The sequence below is a fragment of the Gymnogyps californianus genome, chromosome 5 (assembly GCF_018139145.2).
Source record: "Gymnogyps californianus isolate 813 chromosome 5, ASM1813914v2, whole genome shotgun sequence".
Classification (NCBI taxonomy): domain Eukaryota; kingdom Metazoa; phylum Chordata; class Aves; order Accipitriformes; family Cathartidae; genus Gymnogyps; species Gymnogyps californianus.
Genome location: NC_059475.1, coordinates 57669396 through 57688041, shown reverse-complemented (window position 1 = coordinate 57688041; position 18646 = coordinate 57669396). Strand labels below are relative to the sequence as shown.

The 18646-nt window shown below is 46.1% G+C and overlaps 1 protein-coding gene across 1 annotated transcript; it reads right to left on the bottom strand.

Annotated features, from left to right (window-relative positions):
- Positions 1-765: 765 nt before the first annotated feature.
- LOC127017243 (cholesterol 24-hydroxylase) lies at positions 766-17281 on the bottom strand. Its single transcript, XM_050898221.1, has 15 exons — positions 17142-17281; positions 12913-12990; positions 12545-12626; positions 11937-12010; positions 11155-11241; positions 10338-10476; positions 9596-9706; positions 8633-8789; positions 8249-8311; positions 7057-7129; positions 6532-6616; positions 4566-4676; positions 4226-4314; positions 3260-3326; positions 766-2368 (listed from the first exon to the last, which is right to left on the bottom strand). Exons 1-15 carry the CDS (start codon positions 17279-17281, stop codon positions 2207-2209), a joined length of 1518 nt encoding a protein of 505 aa, XP_050754178.1. The 3' UTR covers positions 766-2206.
- Between the last annotated feature and the right edge of the window lie 1365 nt (positions 17282-18646).

The following is an 18646-nucleotide window of genomic DNA, read 5'->3' as shown; positions in this document are numbered from 1 at the left end:
AACCTGCTCCTTCTTTTTTTGGCGGACAAGGGATCACCTCCTGGCTGGGGGTGCAGGATGAAACTGCAAGAACACTGCGGGGTGTTTGCACAACATCACAGGGCATCACCTACTCCTGCAATATGATGCCCTGGAGGAGCCAGGACAACTCGTCTCCTAAGAGAAGGAGCTGTCAAGGCTGAGGAGCACTGCTGCTGTTGGGTGCATCGACAAGGAGAGCTTGCCATCTGCTGGAAGCTGATCAGCATTGACAGGCGACAGTCTGGCAAGAGCTCTCGGGTGTAGGTAGGAACAGGAGAAAGGCCTGTGTCAGCAGTCCCTGAAGAGCTGGATGGCATTTAGGCTTGCAGAGAGAGCAGGAAGAGCATCCTCTGAGTGAAGGAAGCACCGATCTCAAGCAGATGAGGTATGACAAAACTCACTGCAGGGTTTTAACACACTACCACTCCCCAAGCCCTCCTTGCAGGTGCCCATCCCCATTGCAGAGGAGCAAAGGGAATACGTGTTTGTGCGACTAATGCATCTCAACTCATTCGTTAGTAGGGCAGAGCGGAGAGCTGGCATCTCGCCAGCAGAGAGCAGTTTGCCAGCATGTCTGTCAAGCTGTCTGTGTGCTGTTCACAGCTTCCCCCACCACTCCCTGCACTGCTGAGACACTTGCCTCCCTTTGACATATTCTCAGGCTTCAGTCTTTTGTTACGCCACCAGCACATCTAGCCCAACTGGCATCGAGCATCCTGCTCCTAACCGCATCAGCTCCCAGGAACACACGACCAGCTCGAGAGTCCTCAGTTTCCCAATCAGATTTTATTAATGTCTGCGAGGATATAAGCAGATCTCCAGGACAAGGGATTGAAGAGCTGGTCTACCAATAGATGGACTAAACCTTCCCTAGCAATACAAGTATTGGTACCTCTGGGTATAAGTCATAGTAATACACTGTATAACGTTGCTTATGTTATCAAAAACCACATCAACCTCATTGGCCTGTTATCCCACTGCTGCACTGAGTGAGATGGTGCACAACAGTAGCAGAACCAGGGAAAGCTCTGGGACGTTACGCTCCTAGTGTGGAAACCACCACTGGAATTTGACAGTGTATAGACCAGGTTCTTGCCATTTTAATTCAAAATGTAAGAAATAACAGTAGCAGCAGCAAATGTCTTGAATTCCTGCTATTTCAGGGCCCAAACTCATATTAAGTATCCACATATTTGTAGAAGGTGGCATTTTCACATGATCATTTTTTCCCTAGCAGAGCCAGGCAGCAAGCCTGCATGCAGCAAGCAATTTTGGCACAGCTGCAGAAAAAGGGGGTGCAGGACCTTCTCCTGCTTCTGGCTCAAGTTGCACAGGCCTTTGTTCAGCGGCAATACCATTTTAAGCAGCATGTGGTTCCAGGCACTTACTTCCAACCCTGCTGTACCTACTAGACCATCTGGTCCAAGTGTTCCTGTAGCTTTGTGATGAGCCAGATGGGGAAAAGGAACCCAGCAAGACCCCCCCCAAAAGAACAGCATCTCAGGAGAATGAGCACAGGCTGTGAGGAGTGGTAGGAGGAAGCAGGAGAGCTCTTTTCTACAGCATGGATTGGGAATATACACTCTGAAAAATACTGGAAGAAAAGTAGGAGAGACTGAAGAAAAATGAGGCAGAAGCAACAGGGAAAAGTAGTGGCCACAGTCTCTGATTTTTGTTTCAGGTTGCTCCTATCAATCATTCTTCTCATTTAGAGGAAGGATGGGAAAATTGCTTTGACAAAGCAAATAGCTCTAAACTTCTTTTCCCAAGTTCAGCCCAAATCTTGAGCTCTACTACGAAATTCCCCAAACAAGGGCTTACTTAGACCGTGTTTTCTTCTAAGTCAAGTTAGTGGAAACTATCAGCTGGGATTTGAGTTTAGGTTTGTGTGGAGCTCCAGGGATATTCCAGTGAAAGGACGTTCTTTTCCAAGTCTGGTCAGAACCAAACAGTCCCCCAGGAAAACAACAGGCTTTGCAGGTACGCTTCCAGATCAAAGATGCTCAAACATATCTAGAGTGACTCTCCTAAGGTTTTCTTCAGTAAACGATGAGGAAGGCTAGGAAAAATTTCAGTCTTGTAATCCTCTAAAGGGGCCTGCAAAATCTAACTTTTCATTAGCGTGAAGATCTTCAAAATCAGAAGAAACGCTACCACTACCATGTCATGCTCCTTTCCTGAGTAGTCACGCCTGGCAGCCTCTTGCAGAGCTCCTTGGCTTTAATTTACACCTTACTCCATCTAGTGGCCTAAAGGTTCCAGCATCCAAGAGTTTAAAACTCTGCCCTGGTACCAGCTGGAATTCAAACCTCTGCAGCAGTTTTGCCATCACGACTTTCGCCTCCATCTGTTAAGAAAAAAAGCAAACTCATCATCAGTAACAGCAAATACAGCCTGGACTGCAGCTACTTAAAGTCAGTGCATTATGTCATGCTGCTTTGTCAATATAGAGATTTAAAAGTTAAATGTTACTCTGTTAACGCAGCTGGCTAAGTTTGGGCAGAAAGAAGAGTCGCCTGGGGCTTCCTGGATTTGAAGACAACGGACAGGCACTACGATCGGTTCTTGTGTTTATGCATTAACCCCATTTTGGAAATCAGAGTATAAAACTAAGCACTTTAACCTGAAGATTTTGAGCACTGGTGCTTAGATGAACTCACAGCACAGACCCAAAGAGCTGGCCTCCTACTGTCCTTCTGAAATGCTCTCTGCCATGCTCATATACTTCATTAAATTGTTCCTCCCATCCATGCAGCCCGCCCCTCACCTTCTCAGTGCCAGTCCTGGCTTGTGCCCTTCTGCCAGCTAATGTTTTCCCTGCCTTGACTCTGCCAGCTGCAGTCACGGGATGGTCCCTAAGAGCCCCTGCACACCCCCGTGCGTCTGACCTTGGCTGTCACAGGGATGTTGACTGCGATTCCCATCAAGGGGTTTGGATTCAAGCAGGGTGACCCAGGACAGTTCAGAGGCAGAGCAGCCTGCTGCCCCCTCCCCTGCAGACACCTTGGCTGCATACGCGCACAGGTGACATGCGACCAGTTCGATACATGTATGTCTGCTCACGTGATAGTGTTTGAGACATGCCCTGTCGTGGGCATGGTGGGGATCTTCCCTCTAGAGGGAAGAGGGTCAGTGCACCATCAGCGTGGCCTTTGGTCCTCCACCACCAGCCACTGCCAGCACACCCTGAGCTGGCCCAGTGCTCGCTAATGAAGCGTCATTCCAGGCCTCTGCTTACCTGTGCAAACACCTGCCCGATGCAGGATCGGGGTCCCAGAGAGAATGGAAAATAGCAGTAATACGGCCTGCAAAGAAAAATGCTCAAAACTGTCACTCTGACAGTGTGGTTGTGAAGAAACAAGCAAATATTTCATCACAGCAGCAAGGAAATGGTCTAAATGCCACCTCACCTAGCTGACTTGTTAAGAGAATCTCCAAATTAACATTTTTTTGCTCCAGAGCAGCAATACAGCTCTGCAGCAAGTTTCCTCGTCATCTCCGCTTACTATATGGCTCAGCTCACAGAGCTGTTTTGATGCGTGCAAACCTTATTTCAAAGCTGAATGTCAAGCATACTCTAAATGTTCTCCAGCCCGTCACGAGGACATAACGATCCACCCAATTATTGCTCCTTTGGACAGCTCTGAACCATGTGAGTGAGGGGGCATTTGATTCAGGAGACCAGACTAACTCTAGGCTGAAATAAAACCCCTGACTCATGAAGTAGATGCAGGGATCAGCACCAACTGTTTAGGTCACTTGTCCCTCCTATTGCACTCCTGCCTACTGATTAGACTTGGGCTGCCTGCCGACGTGGCTGAACAAAATCTTCTGTCCCTCAGCCCCTTGTCCCCTCTCTAACGTGGAGACCCTTCAAGCATCCTGGGGCCAGGGCTGCCACGCATTAAATGTTTGTATTGCACTAAGGCAAATATTCAACCTGGTTTTGGCCCAAAGCTTTGACCTCAATATAAACATTAAATAACATTAGTATTGGTCTTTTTTGTAAGGTATCATGTGTTCTAAAGAACTTCTGAACAAAAGCTGCACGTTATTGCGCTCTCTTTGCATTTGGATAAGGATTTAGCGTTACTCATACTGGAATGGAAAAATAGTTTTATTCTACTTTTTTTCCCCTTGAAACCTCTTCCTGTAATGGTTCCTTATTACTTATTTAATAACCTGGGAGTAAAAAGAAACTCACTTAGGTGCATCTTTGTTAAATCGGTCTGGATTGAAAGTTAGTGGATCCTTGAAATACCTTTCCATCCTTCCCATTATATAAGTGCTGAACTGTCAAGAAAGAATTTATTTGCGTTAGTCAGAGGCAGCACACTGAAAATGCCTCTTCGTTGTCACAGGTACAAAATCATAACTGCCTTCCAATCCCCAGGCAAAAACTATCCAGAGTCCCAATTCATACCCCAGTTTTGGCCAAAATTTCAGAGAGGCCAGTAGAAACATGCCCAGGGAGGATTTTGGCCCTCTGATACACAGATCCATTACATTTGGATCAACTGCTGCTGATGGTAGATGGGACTCACAACGAGTGTTGTGTTTGCAGGAATTCTGATGCCATTGATGACGTGCTCCTTCTCCATCCAGCGTACCGTCCCCGGGAGGGGCGGGTACAGCCGCAGCGATTCCTTCAAAACCTGCATCAGCAAAAAGCACAAAAGGTCAGTTAGTTAATAGTGTAGGAAGCAGAAATAAAATTAACTACCTCCCTATGGCCTTTCGCTTTGGCTAAATGGGAGCTTTTGACTTGTGGAACAGATGCTGGTGTTATCTGCCTTGGACTCCTGTGGGCTAAATATATGGCTAAGTCAGCTCCTTCAGGCCTGGTTCTTTCTTATGACTGGTAAAATACAGAGAAAAAGAAGCAAAAACCACAAGAGAACCCCTGCATTGAACAGATCTAACACCTCAAGTCAGGTCAACAACTAAGTGAAAAAGTACTGGGAAGCAAATTCAAAGGGAGTATCTAAGAGTGAAGTCTCATGCCCGCGATGAGCTGTTCTTGGTGCCGGCTGCCACAAGGATGGATGGTTGCTCCCACCTCCTTCCCACTCTCAGCACTGTGCTCCCACTCCTGCCTTTGTCCTGCTTCTGCTGCTCAGGGAGCTGAGCCAGGTCAGAGCACCAAAATGACAAAAAACAACCTGGCAAAGGAAAATGAATAGGGAACAACGAGAAAAAAGGTAATGAGACCATTTCTTTTGGTGGCAGTGAGGTGTAAGAATGGCTTATTTCATCAAAGTGAAACCTAATTAACAGTGCACATTAGCATTGCACTGCAAATGCAATTAACGGTGTGTATGCATGAGTGGCTTAATGAAAAAGAAGCGTGGACAAAAGGATTCAGAATTGCCTGAGCGACAGAAGAGGAGTCCCATGGTCTCTGATACTCCAGTGATGGACTGGCTCTGACCAAGGGTGACTGTGATTTTGGTTGTACAGATCCAGGCTTGTTCTGTTAAATAAACGGTCTGCTTTGAGAGGCTTTCATGTGATCTGTCTTAAAATTGAAAGGTTTAGATACCTCGTCCTAATTGGAGTGGTACAATTGTGATGGTGTTTGGAGAAGCCTAAGGAAGCTTGCTGATTTCTGTAATCACGCAGAGGTGCCTTTTCCTTATGAGAAATACACCTTTGAAATCTATCTGCTGTCAAAGCACAGCGATTTGTGGGATGGGATATGGCAAATGCTAAAATACCATCACCCACCTCGGCAGGGCAGTTTAAGAGAAAAGCGATCATGGCAGACTATAAAATCATAGGGAAATTTAAGCAGGAGAATAGCTGCCAGGACTGTGATTCAGCCTCTCCTGAGGGCTGCTGGTGTCCCCATCTTGTAAAAAAGGATAGGCAACACAAACACTGGCGAGTAGCCAAGCCCTGGCTTTGCAGTTCATTACCAACTGGCATTTCTATACACAAGACCCTTTTAGGACCAAACTCTTCCCCCGCCCTGAGTGACTGAAGAGGGTTTCAAGACTGAATAATAAAAAATTGAAATTACAAAAACTAGCCATTATTTTTGGATGCCCTCAAATCCTGCTGAGTTTATGGCACATGGTGAGATCATAGCTGGAAATGCTTTAACAATAATCAAACAAAAATAGAGCTGTGAGTTTGGGAAGTATGTGGGATTCACACACAGGTTGGGCTCGAAGTTGCAAACCCGTCTTAAAATACAGCTATGGTTTCAGCTTAAACAGCTAGGGATTAAGCAACTCCACTCTAGCTCCCAGCTTGGTAATAATTAAGGAAAGCAGTGAAGGAATCATGTGGGATTTTGGAAAGGAATTTGAGGAGCATCCTTCCCAACAAGGCTGGGCTGCTGCAAATGGCTCACAGTACCTGCTTGCTGACTCTCTGGGGACAAACGTCGTCAGGATCAAATATTGGCATTGTTCTTAAAATTTTAAAAGTGTGGGGCTCCTCCATGACATGGCAGAGGTGCTACTAAACAGCTCTGACTGGTATTTTACCTCACTCCTACAGTACCTGCGATAAGTAGGTGAGTTTGCCAAGATCCTCATAGTCAATGTCTCTCTTGGCACCAAGAACTTCATCCACTTCGGCCTGAAGCCTGCAGTTAAATTAAAAAAATGTTAGCTGCAGACACCCATTTCTTGCTAGGCAAGTTGACAAATTACATTTTTTACTTTCCAGACACTGAGCTGGAGTTTGACTCCCATCCTCAGGCAAAATGCCTACTGACTCCCAGCCAGCCTGCCTGAACTCGTGCCTCTTATCAGGATGGAGCAACGTGCATACAGTGCAGCCAAATCAGGCAGAACTCAGGACCAGCTTTGTATAAAGGCTTTGAAAAAAATCACTTGGATGGAATTGAAGTAATTCATCTTAAGCTTTTTTAGAATTTTAAATATATTGGCACTATGAAACTGTTTATTTTGGAAGGGAGGCTAGAATTTATTGGGAATTGATCCTAGCTTTTTAATAATCCTTATAATTAAGGTCACCTTGAAATTAACAGCAAGCTGGGCTTGCAAACTGGAGCACACGTACCTTTCCAGTATTTCAGGATGCTGAGCCAGTGCCATTACTGTAAATGACAACTGATTGGCAGTGGTTTCATGACCTAACAACACAAAAAATTGGTTTAAAGGTTAGTATGAAATAATAACATGATACAAAGATGGTCTACTAGTGTGATTGTGAACAGGAAACTTTAAACGTCAGGCCCCGAATGCTTTATTTCAAGTATGCTAGAAATTAAAGGAAACACTAAAAGGAATGTAAATTCTACATAAGGATCTTTCAAGAATGACAAGAACAAGACATAGCTGGTAAAGATACGAGCTGTCTTGCTCAACTCAAAGCTGCAGTGGCTGCATACGGCATCTATGGGTTATGAGCTCCCTAACAGAAGGGCCAGTGAGGTTCAATATTTGCCTTGTCATATTATGGGACACACAGTTCTGCCAAGAAGCAAGGATTTACTGGTTTTGAGGGAAAACAGAGCTTCTAGCCGTCTGTCTTTGAAATGTCTGCTTTATGTGGATAGTTTTCATTTTTTCATGGCTAGGCATATGTATTATTTTAAAGCATTACAGAAAACAGACTTCCTCAAAGACGTATTTGTTGCAATAATATCTTTCTTACGAAAGAACAGTGTTTTGACCTCACCTTCTTAGGAACCTAAATCCTACTGACTTGCAAGATCAATCTTTCTACATTGTTTGCCTCACGTATCATCTCGGCCCCTGCTTTTTCTGATAGGCTTTACAGTGCCCTCTCCTACCAAGCGTTGACTAATGCTCTTAAGGCAAGAATGGCATTTGCTCGTGTGGGTGAGGTAACGTGAAGACATGTGGAATACGTTACAGATGCTTTCAGTGGGGTTTAGCAGGATCTGGGAGGAAGGGCCAGAACTTCGTGAGAAATAGCCTTGCACCCCGCAGGCAGTGCTGCCCTCTTCACCGCAGGTTGGAAACCACTGGCCTGACATTATTTGCTGTGGTGATATGACTGAAGGAGGATGACATATCATTTGTCCATGAGAAAACTAAGAATTCTCTTCAGACCTCACCCAGCTGGTTCTACACCAGTGTAATACTGCTGTCTTCCAACCAAGTGACTCCTGGTTACAGCAGCATCACACAGAGTGAGCAAGGACGTTAATCATGACCGTGTAGATGGCCCAAGAAAGAGTACAGCTTCCCACATGACATATCCAAACATTAAAATAGCTACCAACCCGCAACAAAGAAAGTGATAAAGTTATCCAGAATGTTTTCATCATCTCTAGTTTCCTCCAGAGCTGTCAAGAGAGAAGAGCAAACAAGATTAGAAAACATGCCCGTGCCCCAGCTGGACAGCCAGAATGCTCTGCCCTGTTTTGCACATTTTGTCTGAGGTGGCATCGGGAGGGGATGCTGAGCAGGCAACTCAGCGGTGACTTGTGACCAATATTTGATCCAACACAAAGAAACAGGGAATTTTCAAAGCAACTCTCACTACCTTCAGTGTGAAAAAGACATTAAAGGAGGATCAAAGTTCAGATCCCCAAAATAATCCTCCCTGAATCTCATGGCAAAACATGCCACAGAGAAATTCACTCAAACAGCAACATGTTCCCTACCATCTCCTTTCAGTATCTGCGTAAGAATATCCAGCGTGGCTTCCTTCCCATTCTGGATGGCCTCTCTCCTCTGGTCAATGCACTCTTTCCCCACACGCCGCAGCAGCCTCACACTCTCCTTGACCTCCTTTACCAGCTTCTGTTTCCCTGGCATGTACTGAATACAGAATTTCTTCAGTCATTTTATTCCTTTTGCTGGTAAAAAATATTGCCAGTGTTATTTTTCAAGCAAGCACCTTGTTTTCTGCTAAATGACATTTGTCACAAAAACATCTGCTCTCCACAGAACAAAGTGAACATCCCCAAGGTGAAGGGTTTGGGCTGAAATGAGAAATATTTCAATCTGTGCATGCTGATGTCCTGCCTTGTCAAAGCTGATGTTTTGGGCACCGTGAGCAAAATTCCTCACCTCTCCATGGAAAGAAACTGCAGCATGCAACACAGAATCTCAGCTCTGAGCCCAAAAGGAAAACAGGAACTCTAAAAGCCTGAACTACAGCTTTCAGGAGAAACTGTGGAATGATTTTTAACTTAAATATTTTGTATTACATCCATAATTTCCTAGTATATGAATTTGGGTCGAAAATATAATTTATTTTACAGTAAGAATGTTCGAATTTCTTCCACCTTGAGTGAAGGCTGCCATCCTTCTTGGAAAAATGGCAAAAAACTCAATTTTTGCAGTGATGCGTGTGAAAGTGTAAAACTATATGAGAAGACGACACATGCAGGGGAAGAGAAGGCAGAAAGACAGAAAGGTAGCATTAAATGTTAACGTTAATTTTGCAAGTGTTTTAAAGCACTAATGAATTTTATGTTGATGCACGTTGGAGGGAAAGAGCTACTGATGACTGTTGCCCCATCGTATACGGACCTCGCATGGCTCCAGCCCACTAACTCATGCAGGAGCAGAGGCTCCAGCTGGACACAAGGAGAGAGGACAGAAGTGAAGAGCATACAGACCTGCATGAGAGGGATGCGCGTCTTGGTCATTCCCTCCAAAACCACAGTCACAGCATGTGGGAACGGTGTCTGGTCATCGCTCAGTGCGTTTAATTCCAAGCCAAAGGCTACCTGAGAAGCGGGAGAGAAAAAGCCAACTCACTGCATCCTTCTGGCTCCCTGGGGCTGGGGTGAAAGAGCAGGACAGCCTCACACTGCTGCCTTTTCCCCTACAAATACCTCAGGCTAGAGCCTGCCTTGCATGAGGCTGCGAGAAAGGGTAATATCTACATTATGCTTCCTCCTTATTTGGGGGACTAATAATTTACTATTACTCTCCATTCATCCCAAACTGTTTTGCACAGAGAAGGGGAAAGCCAGTGTAAGGCAGACGTCATGCTGACATATAATGGTAATAATACAACATCCACACATGAACGAGCACTGGTGTGCCCCTTTTGGCATGGAGGCGTGGGAGGTATGAGGCTGTAAGAGCTTTTGCAAAGGGTTCCCATCCTGCAGGCCACATCTAGGCTGTGCAGACCCTTCCCTAACTGCCCCTTCCTATGGCTCAGCCCGAATGGAAGTGGCACAATTAGTCCTTCAGCTCTTCTGGCTGAAGGCTGAACCCTTCTTCTGGCACTGCTGGGTAACAGGTCTTGTTCCCTGGCTCCAGCTCCTGATCCCATCCTGCTGCCGGCACCCGTTACTTCCATTCCTTCCTGCCAGTCGCAGAGGAAACAAGAAAGCAGACAACTGGTACCTTTGCAATGATATCCATAGTCACCCGGTTCATCATCGTCAGCATGCTAAACTCTTTTTTTCCATCTGCCTTTTCCTCTAGCTTCTCCATCAGCTCCTCTGCTTTTTCATTGAAAGTTCCCATCAGACCAATCAGGTAGCTGAACAATCAATAAAAATGAGTGATGGGGGCTCTGGAGAGGACATCTTTGCTCAGGCAAAATTACCTTCATTATTTTCCATAGAAAATTGTAAAGATTTTTTTTTTTTAAATAATAAATTTGCCTTAATAATTTAAAAAGCAAACAGACAAAATGAGCTAAATTCTTCTTATAGCAGTCCCACTCCGTCCTGCCATGTAAACAATGGCTATCATGGCAAAGGCCTTTGGCCTGTGCATGCTGAAGCAAATGGACTTTATCTTCAGAGCCTAAACACAATGCATCAAGGCACACACAAGCAAACCAGACCAACCCTCTGCTTATCAATCACACCGTATCTCCCATAGGGAATCACTCAGGTGAATGACGAGGCTTGCCCACGTCAAATCTCTGAGGTCTGTTTTCCGACAGGATAAAGCAGGCATCATCACACTCCTGGATACGCAAACCTGGGACCTTTCTGCTGTCACTGAGCTCATATGGATGTCACTGCCCCATGGGAAGCCTGGTCAAATTATACTTGTCATAGAAATGGTGCATCGGACTAAGTAAAATGTGATTTTGGCATTAAATGGGTTTTTTCTCTTTCTAAATATCATATAATGGATCAATGACAGGGAGAATCATGAAAATACAGTAGAAATAACAGCTAGATCATTGCAGAGATATTTGCCTTACGTTCGGCTGAAAGCTGGATCCATTATCTTCCGCTGCTTGTGCCAATGCTCATGGTTGCAAACAGTTACCAAGCCATTCCCTAGAAACCTAGCATTTGGGAAAACAAGGAAAGAAACAGTTTTCAGCAAGGGAGTGAGCTGAACCCCATGTAGTCACAAAGATAACTCTTCCACATCTATTTTCTTGTATTTTTCCCACGTGTAGGGAGCACCGTGCTGCTTTGAGTACACAGTCGCTGCATCGCTGTGGACAACGACTGAACTGCAGATATGTTTTGCCTGGTAGGTGTGGACTGCTGAGTCCAATAAGTTGCTGGTTCATTACAGCTGTTATGCAAATAATTAATATAAAAACTGGATTATTATATTTTTAAAAGCTTCAGACTAACAGAGAAAAATCCCTTTTTTTGTTATTGAACTTCAGAGCTGGAAACTCCCATGCATGAAAGAATAATTCAGTGCTCTAAAATCTAAGTGAGAAGTTTGATGATGGTCTTGAGCAAATTATTCTGAGACTAAGTGAACACCCACAGGGGGAAAAAAAACCCAAACCATATGATCAAGGTAAAAAAAAAAAATCCAACATAACTGCCTCCCTGACTGGGAAGACATTTGACTTGACACAAAATTTAGTAGGTGCTTGCTGCTTACGTATCTCTGGAATTAGTCATTAATCCCCACACTACAGTAAATGGTCTGAGTTAAAACAAGCGTCATGCCTGTGACATTATTAACATTTCACTTATTTTCACATCACAATGGCTTCAGATGGGTTTCGCCTACCTCTCACCAAATATGTTGAAGATACGACCATATACCAGCCGATCCTTTGGATACTGTGGTGACATCAAGAACTCCTAAAATCAAATCTCAGGTCAGTGAATACTGAGTGCAGTCCGTTTCCCAGACAAAACATTAAAAGCCACTCACACGTTCACTCTCTTCCTCCTGTAGCAATAGTCTGAAGAGTAGATGAATTATTTGGTGTGCCCTGATTCCCTAGTTCCTGTGCTGCTAGCTTGTTTTGCGTGCCTCTAGCACTTTTTGCCCAATGACCCAAAATCTCACTCTGTGGTTACTGCAAAGATTTAGAGGAAGAAATTCAGTCCCTTGTACCTCGCTCATTTGAGATATTAAGCTCTTGCAGAGAGTCTGCTTTTCAGAAATGGTGGATGCTTGCTCTATCTGCTGTTTAAATAAAGGTCACAAGTGAATCAATTGATCAAGGAAGAAAATAAATCAGGACAGCCCGGAGAGCAGAGCACGTCACCCTCCTAACCCGGCCAGAGCCGCCCTCCCTGCAGGCACAGACTGGCTGCACCGTGCTGCCCGCTCTCTTTCTGGAGGGATGGGCCGATCCTCACTGTCGATTCAGCTTTATTTTGCAGTACCTTCACTCCTTCAGGACTCAGAATCATTACTGAGACTCTGTGAAAGGCATTAAGCCGTACAATAGGTCCATATTTCTCTGCCCTACAAGAAGAGAAGGGAAAAAAAAAAAAAGAGAATTATGGTACCAACCACCAACATATAACAGTTCAGACCTAATAACCTCAACAGATCAAAGCAGCACATACTGGGCACTACTGCAGTCTTCAGCGAATAAAGCCATTAAAAGAAAGATCAATGCTCTCTCTCTAGCTCCTCTACTGACCTTCTGAATGATGCTAAATATGTAATTCAGGGCCTCTGTGCCTTGATTTCCCAATTTGTGGTACAGGGCTACCCCATTCAATGTTGTTAATGTGTCTCAACTTACCACTGCAAGAAGAGATCGTGCATAAATTCCTGTTTCCTCAGCATTCTCCACAAGATCGGCAGATGGCCAAATAAAAAGCTGCAGAAAATGAAGGTTAAGAGCATCACAAGGATGCCAGCACAGGGTTTTGTACGGATTGCAATCCTTGCTGCTCAGTGATGCAATACGAGTGTTGCTCACATTTTCCTCCGTAAGGAAAGATAAAAATAACACCTCGCTGTGCCAACGCCCAGCCCTCACATGGGTAAGCCGGGAACCAGGGTCAGGCTGGTGCACATCTGCAGCCAGGAAGACCAGTGCAGAGACGCAGGACAAGATCTTTTTTTGCTGCCGTATTACAGGAGATGTTTGGGTCTGGGTGGCAGCTCCCAGCAAACTGCTTTGCTCTTTGCCTAGCTGACTGAATCTCAACTGCAACTATTACGTTTCTGTATGTGCAAGAGACATTTGCATTAAGTATTCTTTAATACATGCTCAGCTCTGATAAACATAACTTCGGTTCTGTCAATGGAGTTAAATTGAGTAAAATCAGGAATGGTCTCCCGTCTAAAGCCATGTCACCTCAAATGCTGAAAAAAAGAGGACAACTTAGAAGGATAATCACTGGTTAATATGGAAATTGCAGAAATGAATAAAAAAGGTTAACTTGTCAAACACAATAGCTGTATTAAAAAGTTAGAGTTCAATTCCTTCCTTTGGATGCGAGTGGTGAATTCCCACTGGTTTTGCATACATCTGAAGGAAGATTTGGCCAAGCTCCTCTCTAAATGAAGCAAGCTGCGCTCGAGATCTGTTTTCCATTTGAGAGACAGACAGCCATGCTATCATCCTTTTCAGTATAAACACGCTATAGGGGAAAAACAGGCTCTTATTTTATTTCTGTTGGAACCGGGAGGCACTTAAAATAACAAGCACTCAACAAAGTTACCCAACATCTACAGAAACTTTTAATCCTTCATTTGTTTGACTCCTCTAATGTAACTGGACTCCAAAAAGATGTGAAAGCCCCAAATACGACAGATGAGTCCTTTCTTAGCTAAAGCTCCAGAAACCATTCTATTTGCAGTGCATGACGCAAGGTCCCACTCATGGCTCCTCTTGTGTGACACATGAATCATCAAAGATATTTTTCATCCCCTGTCCCATCACTACCCAGTTAAGTCAGGTGTCACAACAGGCCTAAATCGTTCATCTGCTAAGGAGAAGCCCCAATTACTTACTGCATGCCACGAAAAAAACTAAGCAAGGGCCTGGTTTGGGATATATAATTATGTGACACTATCATCTGAGAACATTTATTTGCAAAGAAATCCCTTTTGTGCATTTCTTGCTATTAGATCTTTAATATGAAGCAAACCTTTGAAGAGATGACCTCCTCTCTTCACAGGTGAGCCATTCACGTGGTAAAAATGACACAAAGCCACTAGGACTCACTCTTCCAGCCTGTCCTGCACAAGTCTCCTTTAGAGATGTGCTGTATTAGTTCTGATAAAATAAATCAGCCCAGGAAGTCAAGGGCGCTAACGTAATCTTGTCATCATGCAGCCATAAGACCTTAGACAAAGTCTGAGGTTTTGATAAGATCCTGTTGTCCTTCTGTCGTGGTTTAACCCCAGCTGGCAACTAAGCACCACGCAGCTGCTCGCTCGCTCACTCTTCCCCGCCCAGTGGCATGGAGGAGAGAATTAAAAAAAAAGTAAAACTTGTGGGTTGAGATAAAGACAGTTTAATAGGATAGAAAGGAAGAAAGTAATGATAATAATAAAGTGACAATAATAATAGTAAAAGAATTAGTGACAAGTGATGCACAGTGCAATTGCTCATCACTCACCAACCAATGCCCAGTTAGTTCCCAAGCAGTGATCCGCCCCTCCCGGCCAACTCCCCCCAGTTTATATACTGGGCATGATGTCATATGGTATGGAATATGCCTTTGGCCAGTTTGGGTCAGCTGCCCTGCCTGTGTTCCCTCCCAACTTCTTGTGCCCCTCCAGCCTTCTTGCTGGCTGGGCAAGAGAAGCTGAAAAATCCTTGACTTAGTGTAAACACTACTTAGCAACAACTAAAAACATCAGTGTGTTGTCAACATTATTTTCCTACTAAATCCAAAACATAGCACTATACCAGCTACTAGGAAGAAAATTAACTCTGTCCTAGCCAAAACCAGGACAGCTTCATCCTAAAATCAGGCTTTTTTAAGCTTTTATCAAAGGGAAAGAGCCAAGGGCAAAGGGAAAGTCATGCATCTGGGACAGAATAAGACCTTGAAAGGATACAGGCTGTGGACTGGCTGGCTGTGGAGCAGATCTGCTGACCACAACCTGGGGGCTGGTCCTGGTAGGCAGCAAGCTGGACACAAGTCAGTGTTTGCTTCTGGTGCTGCTCTTCTCCAGTTTACCAGATATAGTCTCAGCTGAGAAGTATTTAGATTTGGATGAATCCCGTTTCAGAGTAATTTGGGTTGGCAAGGACCTCTGGAGGCCACCAGTCCAGTCCGCTGCTCCAGGCCAGTCAATGTCAGAGCTATGGTACATGGCTCAGGGCTTCACCCAGTCACCTGTGCCAGCGTTTGAGCACCCTCAGGGGGAAGGTGTTTTGCATTACACCTAACTGGGATTTCCCTTGAGACAACTTGTGCCCATCGCACTTTGTCCTTCATTTTGCAACTCCAAGGAGAGTCTGGCTCCATCTTGTCATAGCCAGCCATTAGGTAGCTGAAAACAGCCAGTGGATTCCCTCCGCCCTTCAGCAGCCACTCCTCCACCCAAAGCAAGCCCAGCTCTTCACCTCCCGGGCATCCTGGCGGCCCTCCACTGGACTCACCCCAGTTTGTCAATGTCTTTCTTGTACTGGGGAGACCACCACCACACACAGCATCCAGCTTTACCTTTTCTTTTTTTTTTTTTTTTTAAATAAATGACTTTTCAGAGCTGGAGGTATTTGATTTTCCTTACCTTGAACATTTAGGAGTGGAAGTGTTTGTGCAACAGGTACTGAAATGGGGGTTTTGGACTGTCCCTGACAATTCATACTTTTGAAAAGCTATCAAGTACTGTGGGCTCGCATGACATACAAGCTTCTACCTAGACATACCAGCACTAGAAACCTTCCTGGGACGGATCCTATGCTGATTACCAACATCAAGCCTGAAGCCCTGAAGAAGGGACAGAAAAGCAGCCACAGGGTTCCTCAAGCTGCCATTACTCTAGGGTGTTACTGCACACCACTAAGTGAACCTAAGGACAAGCAGGTTCAGCTATGACAAGATCCATCCTCTCTCTATTCTTAGTATCTGACCCTGATTATACAAGTAGGCTGAAACTTGGAGTTAGGCAGCCGAGCTTGGTGTCCCTGGAGGACTGTTCATGCAAGAGAGTGCTGGTGTGGTATCTCTTCCCATGCCATGTTACGGAGGGCATGTGCACCCAAAGGTGAGGTTGAGTGGGAAGCCCACACACTCCTGCAAGAACCGTGCCTCCTTGCGACAGCGCTGCCACTGCCTTGCTGGCAGCTTTCTCACTGCCCTTTATCACTTACGACTTTTTTTTTTTTGGCAGAAACCAAACACCTAGCTCATGAGAGAGAGCAGGGAAGGTGCCTGGTGGAGTTAGTGTCAATGTGCCTCTTGGAGCTGTGTGGGATGGCAGGCTGTGCTGGTCCAGTGCAGAGAGCCCCTCCTGCATGGCTGGTGCTGCCTGTCGGGTCCCTCTTTGGCATCATAAGCGAATGCACAGCTCAGATGGGCAGCTCTAAACCACTCGTTTCATGCTGCTGTGGCCACCTGCAGTGACCAGCCATGGAGACGTAGGTTAGCACAGCCCACCCTGCCAGCCCAAGCCAGCCAGGCAGTGCCGCAGAGCGGGGTGGCAGGACCCCTGGCGATGCCCGATGGTGCCAGCCTTTCCCGGGAAGCAGGCACATATGTGCGCTCTTCCAAGCCAGCGTGACCTCCTCGCCGTTGCCCTTGCCCACATCAGCAAGGTCCTGGCCCATCCCAGCAGGTCGCCCTGCAGAGCTACAGGCCGGAGCGTTTATTTTCTGCTCTGACATTTTCTCATGGCTCCAGCCCGGCAGCGAGAGCAGCCGGAGGGCAAGGTCCACCGCTCTGCCCAGCCACGGGAACGGGCGTCGGGGCTAACGCCAACGGTGGGAACCGCTCTGCAGACGCCCGAAAAACCCACCCCAGGTCCCCGTCTCCTTACCCCGACCCTGCCTTGCCTGCCCCTTACCTCTCCCGCGGGGCGCCGGGGATGTGGTCGTACTTGGCGTGGATATGCTTCACGTAGCAGCAGTACAGGCCGAAGGCCAGGAGGAAGAGGGCCAGGACGAGGGCCAGCAGGAACCCCCCCGCGGCCCCCAGCGACTCCATCGCCCGCGGGCGGCCGGCTGCCAGCGGCCCGCTCCCCGGGCAGCGGGCGTCCTGCGCGGCCGGGCCGGGCCAGGAAAGTCCCCGGCTGTGGGGAGGGCCGCGGGCGGGGCCGGCCCCGCTTAAAGAGCCCGGCGGCAGCGGTAGTAGGCGGGTGGGGGGGCTGAGGTGAGCTGAGTGCCCCGCTGCAGGTCCGAATACACCCACACGGGGTAACTGCCTCGCAGGAGTGGGTGGGTGGGTGGGTTTATGTATGTATGTATGCATGCATGCATATATGCTTTCCTGGGTGGAGGTGGTGCTTTGCACAAGTGCGTGAGGAGGTCAGGAAGGGTGCTGCACCTTCATATGTTTGCTTGCAGAAGGTTTTTAAATAAGGCTCGTCACTGAAGGCTCTTAGATAAACTAAGCTGTCACAAGACAAGGAAGGCGGAGGGTCTGTGTTGACTTTTAGCTGTTTAAAATACAAGATGCAAAGGGAATATACTGTTGATGCCTGTAGGAATCAATAGATGAAGATTTTCAGAGCAGTCTTCTTTGGGGGCCGTGTTATACAATGTATTCACTCATCATCCAGACATGGGAATGAGAGATGATACAGTTTTATTCAAAATAGGCGATCTAAAGCTGACTGCCACGAATTGCAGAAGGATCGCAGGACACAAGGGACCAAGCCATAAAATGGTGGAAATTCATTTCTCGTCAATGAAAAGTAATGCGTGGGGAAAGATAAACTATGTATATTCATCCAACCCAGTTATATATATTCAGTGGTGGCACCTGTACAGGAAACATCAGCTTAATGCTCAGTACAGACCAAAGAAGCAAGCAAAGCATAGACAGTGATTAGAAATGGGAGAGTAAGCAAAACAAGATGCCTGACTGTGTTAGTATATAGAGGACTCTATAAATCTAGAGCACACCCACGGTGTACGAATACTGCACATGCTCTTCCTCCCAGCTCAGCAGAGGTGTAGAAATAGAGACAGAAGAGATTAGGCCTCCAAACTGGAAAAAGCATGACTGAGGGAGGTTATGACAGGGGTCTGGAAAACCATCAGTGGTTTGGAGACAAATACTGACAAACTAATCATTACTTTGTATAATTCAAGAACAAGGAGGCACTCGCTGAAGTGATCTGGCAGCAGGTCTAGAAGAGGAAGAGATTTTTCACAACAAATTGTTAAATGGAGGAACTAATTGCAACAGGCTCTTGTGGAGGCTAAATGAATAAATCGGCTCACAAGGAGCCAGGGAAAGTGATGGGGGCCCCTTCCCCACGCTGCAGCCCTTGCCTGCTGGATACTGTGCCCACTCCATCTCTTTGAAGGTTGCCCACTTTGCATGCAGGGCGGCAGACACTCCTCT

Excerpts from the sequence above, each read along its gene's own strand:
- LOC127017243 (XM_050898221.1), bottom strand. The coding sequence starts at position 17,281 with ATGGAGTCGCTGGGGGCCGCGGGGGGGTTCCTGCTGGCCCTCGTCCTG. Across the intron at positions 10,477-11,154 it reads GATCCAGCTTTCAGCCGAAC|CTACCTGATTGGTCTGATGG; the intron begins GTAAGGCAAATA and ends TTGATTGTTCAG. Across the intron at positions 2,369-3,259 it reads TCGGGCAGGTGTTTGCACAG|ATGGAGGCGAAAGTCGTGAT; the intron begins GTAAGCAGAGGC and ends TTTTCTTAACAG.